General features: G+C 41.4%; 1 protein-coding gene across 1 annotated transcript; it reads left to right on the top strand.

Moving 5' to 3' along the window:
- The first annotated feature begins 819 nt into the window (after positions 1-819).
- On the top strand, positions 820-2,708 carry LOC113024568 (general transcription factor II-I repeat domain-containing protein 2). The gene is made up of 2 exons (XM_080302620.1): positions 820-2,031; positions 2,562-2,708. The coding sequence occupies exons 1-2, from the start codon at positions 820-822 to the stop codon at positions 2,706-2,708; spliced, it is 1,359 nt and encodes a 452-aa protein (XP_080158746.1).
- The last annotated feature ends 2,890 nt before the right edge of the window (positions 2,709-5,598 follow it).

Raw genomic sequence — 5,598 nt, 5'->3', positions numbered from 1 at the left:
TAGTTAGTTTATTTGCTTGTTTTAATCAATTTTAAATCATGCTTTTTATTTGTTCTTGTTTCTAATGTCTCTGTAAAGCACTTTGAATCACCTTGTTGTTGAATTGTGCTATACAAATAAACTTGCCTTGCCTTGCCTTGCCTTGCCTTACACAACGCACAGGCAAGGTACTCTTTGTGTGTATGTATACGTCGTATGTTAATGCACCTATGCATATTCATGTAACCACAATAAAAGAGCAGTGTTATGGGGGAGCAGATGAGAGCAACTGGGGTCAAGCGAAGGAACGGGGTTTGTCCAGTTCTCTCCCGTGCACGAGAAACATAAAGAACTTTGCCTACTCGTGTCTTGCTTTGCTGTGTAATTAAATTGTCCTTAACGTTCCAGCGAATAGGTTTATGCTACAAACCTATCAGCGACTGTACAAAAAAAGAGAAAAGTTGATGGTGAGGGCCGCCGCTTTCAGGAGCGGTGGGAATTGCAGTATTTTTTTACTGAAATTTGAGGCAATTGTGTTTGCCTGATTTGTAAAGAGACTGTTGCCTTGTTTAAGGATTTTAACATTAGGAGACACTACGAGACTAAGCTGTTAGCTTGTTATTTTATTTATTTATTTATTTTTTAAAAAGAGGGGCAATACATATTAATGAACATTTTAACAAATGTAAATATGCTAGATTACAGCCTTGGGCTAATTTCCATCTGCAGACCCTCTGGCAGGTTGGTGTTGAACACAAATTAGTAAAAACATACAGAGACACTATTTACAGGTCATGTGACAAGGACAAAAACAGTGATCACATTATACTAGAACAAACAATGACAAGGAGAGTGGACACAGAGGACAGTATAGATGTTGCAGCATATAACAAGCTAACAGGGAGTGAGCGCGCTGAAAAAGTGAAGCAACTCCAAGCTGCTCTGGCTTCGCAACAGCGATTTTTCATGCGGGCCTGTGAGATACATGAAAATATCACGAAAGCCAGCTACGAAGTGGCTATGTTAATAGCGAAACATGGCAAACCTTTCACCGAAGGTACGTTTGTCAAAGACTGTGTCATGAAAATAGTGGAGAACATTTGCCCCGAGAAGAAGCGAGAATTTCTGAGTGTTTGCTTGGCACGCAACACTGTGGCACGAAGAGGTGAGGATATATTGTCAGACATTCACAGACAGCTGCGGGACAGAGGAGTGGATTTTGATTATTTCTCATTAGCCTGCGATGAAAGCACCAATGCATCTGACACCGCGCAACTGCTGATTTATTTACGAGGAGTCGATGACAAGATGAACGTGACAGAGGAGCTGCTGGATCTCAAAAGCCTTAAGGGTCAAACCAGAGGATTGGCTTCTGTTTGTGAAGCTGTTGATGATGTGACGCCACCATGGAGTAAAGTTTCTGGGATCATTACTGATGGTGCACCTGCCGTGGCTGGTGAGCGAAGCGGATTGTCCACACTGATCTGCAATAAAGTCAGTGAAGAAGCAGGTAACGCTGTTAAACTTGACTGTATCATTCATCAGCAGGCTCTCTGTGCCAAACATCTCAAATCTGATGATGTTATGAAACCAGTAGCAAAGACAGTCAACTGTATTCGCTCTAAAGCTCTGTACCACCGACAGTTTCAGCAGTTTCTTCACGACATCCAGGCTGAATATGGTGACGTCATTTATTACAATGATGTGAGGTGGCTAAGTCAGGGGTCTGCACTACAGCGATTTTTCTCTCTCAGAGAGGAAATTAGACAGTTTTTGGATGAGACGGGACAACCAATGGAAGAACTGTCTGATCTTGTATGGCTGGCAAATCTGGCTTTTTTGGTTGACATTACGAAACACGTGAATGCGCTGAATGTTAATCTTCAAGGAAAAGACGCAGTGGTGAGCCAGCTATACGCTCACATCAAGGCCTTTGGAACCAAACTGCAACTTTTCCAAAGACACTTGTCCCTAACAGAGCCCTGTACTGCACACTTCCCAGCTTTGAAAGACGTTATTGACAGTTTCCCAGTGGACATTAATGTTGTTACGGTTCGGCGTTGGCAGTGTATTGTTTTAGGCGTTTTGTTTTGGCGTGACTGTTATGTGCTTCCCGTTTTACTTTGAAAGTCTGTGTTATCTTAGTGTGTTCAATTTACGTGTCCCTGTCTCGTCAGTGTAAGCGTTGCCCCAGCTGTGTTTCCCTCTTGTTGTCCATTTCCTGATTGCTCCCTCTAGGTATTTAAACCCTGTGTTTCAGTATGTCATGGTCGCGATCTCCCCCCCCCCGTTGTAAATAGTTTGGCGCCTTGTGTTGTGATGTAAATAAATATCGTATTTTGCTTTAAAGAAAATAGTTGTCGATACTTTCATTTTGGGATTATTTTTGTGGAAGCCCGTATTAGTCTTTTTTATGAGTTCGCCCTCCTTAAGAGCAGTGAGCTTGGGGGCCCTTTTTCCCTTATTTCTATTTTTCCTGAGTTGCACGCCGGTTGCCTAGGCCGGGGTGTAACAATGTCCAGATGAAGGGGTACGCAACAGCTACCGCGTCTCTTTCTGGAGAATTTAACAAACACTTTCAGGACTTTGCAGCTATTGAAAAAGACATGCTGCTTTTCTCATCGCCCTTCTCCGTGGACCCTAATGATGCTCCTCCACAGCTTCAGCTGGAGCTCATTGAGCTGCAGTGTGACGATGAGTGGAAAACACCGGCAGTGTTCTCTTGTTGACTTTTATCAGCAGCTAGACAAAGACAGGTTTCCTGAAGTGCGATCTCTTGCTAAGAAAATGCTGGGCTTATTTGGTTCCACATATTTGTGTGAGCAAACATTCTCTGTCATGAACTTAAACAAGAACCGATTGAGATCAAGGATGAGTGACTCCCACTTGCGTGATATTTTACACATCTCAACCACTGCCCTCAAACCAGACCTAATTGCTTTACTAAAATCTAGATCCCAGTATCACCCCTCTCATTAGTCCAGGGATGTCCAAATTCTGTACTGGAGAGCTGCTATGCATGTTTTAGTTCTTTCTGGTTTAGCACAGTTGAATCAAATGAAGAGCAGGCCTCCAGGAGTGACATCCCTGCATTACTCATGTGTTCCTGAACAGTAAAAAGCATAAAGCATGCTAATGTAATCCACAAAAGGAAACGTATTTTCTAAAACTCTTAAGATTTGGTTTTAACTGTTGATGTTATGCTCTTAATTCATAGTTGAGTGTGTTGTGTACATATTGTGTAAATTTACAAATGTGTTTATTTCTTGCGGCAAGTGAACTTCCAGTTGTGCAGTAGATGTGAAAAACTTTGGCTTCCTGAAAGGTCTTGTAAAAGTCAAGGGCAAAATTCACTTTAAAAAAAACTTTATTGATAACAGAACACTTTTCATTACTTATAACACCTGTTTAAATGTTCATTAGGCAAAGATATTGCAAACTCATGGAAATTTAGGGTATTCTATACAGTTTGTTCACTGTTGTCTGACTCTCCAGATATAAATGAAAGGCGGAATTGTGTCTTTAGAGTTGTAAATGCTTGCCTGAGTGTCTTTTATTTAGGTACATTTCTATTTTAAAAACAAAGGTAATTGTGACTATTAAAATTGTTCTTCATTATATTTTCATGTAACTTTGTTATGGAAAAAAAGTCAAAAGGAACCATTGGCCCCCAGGCATCTTCACTTTATAAAATTTGGCCCTCTTTGCAAAAAGTTTGGACACCCTTGATCTAAAGTCTTGGAGAAAGTGGTCTATCTACCTACAGTTGCAGGCCCACCTTGATTTTAATATGATCTCTGAAAAATTTCAATCTGGTTTTAAATAACTACATAGCACTGAGACGGCACTTTTAAGGGTTTTTAACCATATTCTTTTAACTCTGGACTCTGGCAGCCCTGCTGCCCTCTTATTGTTGGACTTGTCAGCAGCTGTCAAGCTGTCGACACAGTCGACCTTGACATCCTGTTATCACGGCTAGAATTTTATGCTGTCCTAAAAGGATCTGCCCAACAGTGGTTTCTGTATGCCTATTTGTCAGAAAGGTCTTTTCATGTCAATATGGGTCCCCACAACTCCAAAATAGCCCCTCTTAAATACGGTGTACCTCAAGGCTCTATTTTGGGTCCTGCCCTGTGTTAAGTCTAATTGTTGAATGTTGCCATTGTGTTTCTTAAATTTGTACAGTCTTAGTTCAAGCAGTAGGATCAAAGCCATTCCTTTGATCCTGACCACCTCTCCAACCACTCTGTGCTGGGGGAGGTTTTATTGTAGATACATCCTATCTGAAAGATCTGTTTCTTTTGATGTAAGCTTCCTGGGTTTATGACCCTTTGGTGAGCAGGAGGTCTGACACACACACACACACACACACACACACACACACACGCACACATACACACGCACACATACACACACACACATACATACACACACACACACACACACACTCTTACTTAAATACAGAAGTTCACACATCTTAGGACCATGTGGGCGTGGCTTTGTTCTGACGTGTTTTGTGTGAACTGTCTCTCAATAAAAGGTAGCAGGAGGAGGTCAGATCTGGGGGTCATTTTCGTGGTGGACACAGGCCTCCCTTGCGCAAATAATCGATCGATCGATCGACTGTCTTGTTTTCTTCATGATGAATAAGTCTCTAGAATTAGCGGGGCTTGTGGAAACACAGACCCAACATTTATTTAGTCCTTCGGAGCCGGAACCTAACACATTGCATCCACCGAGGAGAGGGAGAGGACGCCACCACAACGTCTGGGATGATTGACGTAAAGCCCTGGTGTTTCACTTTGCTTGTCACCAGGCTGGGAAGTTTGCGCCTGACCTCCCCTCGGGATGGATGACGATTGACGGGATCCAGAGACTCTTCCCATTAGTGATGGGATTTCCGGCTCTTTTTAGAGAACCGGCTCTTTCGGTTCGGCTCACTAAAAAGAGCCGGCTCTTTCAGCTCCGAACCGGCTCTTAAGGTTGTTTTGTTGCTTTAATTAATTTATTATTAACAATAATATAAAATTATGCACAAAAGGAATTACTAATGTAAAAAAAAAGTGGTTTTATTCATATATGTTTATATATAAATATATGCGGTGGCCCCTAGAGACAAAACACGTACAAACTCCAAAACTCATTTCTAGCATTTCTAGCATAAGTGATCTAGGTAGCTCTGAACTTCCAAAACAGAGCTACCTAGATCACTTAAATTACACAATTGAAAGCATGAAAGCATATGTGTATTGTTTGTGTATTTATACACAAGCATTCATATAGAGTCAAATAAAATTTAAAAAAAAGTTCATTTACCTGTTACTGCCACACACCAAATCCGGTCGTTGGTACTTGCTGGCTTGTGTAGCCACTAGGTAACAAAAGCTCAACACTGCGCCTAGCATCCTGGAGCACTTCTGTTGTCTTTTGTACGTGTTTTGAGTTTTTATGTGCTTCTGAGTTTTTATGTGTTTTGGAGTTTGCACGTGCTTCGGAGTTTGTATGTGCTTCAGGGTTCGTACGTGATTTGAAGTTTGTACATGCTTTGTCTCTAGGGGCCACCGTAAATATACTTTTATTTATTCACGCCACATAAAATGTAATAAATAAATCATATAA

The sequence above is a fragment of the Astatotilapia calliptera genome, chromosome 6 (genome assembly GCF_964374335.1).
Source record: "Astatotilapia calliptera chromosome 6, fAstCal68.1, whole genome shotgun sequence".
Taxonomy (NCBI): domain Eukaryota; kingdom Metazoa; phylum Chordata; class Actinopteri; order Cichliformes; family Cichlidae; genus Astatotilapia; species Astatotilapia calliptera.
Note: the sequence above shows the minus strand (reverse complement) of the source record. Positions and strands in the feature narration are given on the sequence as shown.

Coding starts and splice junctions, on each gene's coding strand:
- LOC113024568 (XM_080302620.1), top strand. CDS start 820: ATGACAAGGAGAGTGGACACAGAGGACAGTATAGATGTTGCAGCATAT. Junction 2,032..2,561: donor TGGACATTAATGTTGTTACG/GTTCGGCGTTGG, acceptor AAACACTTTCAG/GACTTTGCAGCTATTGAAAA.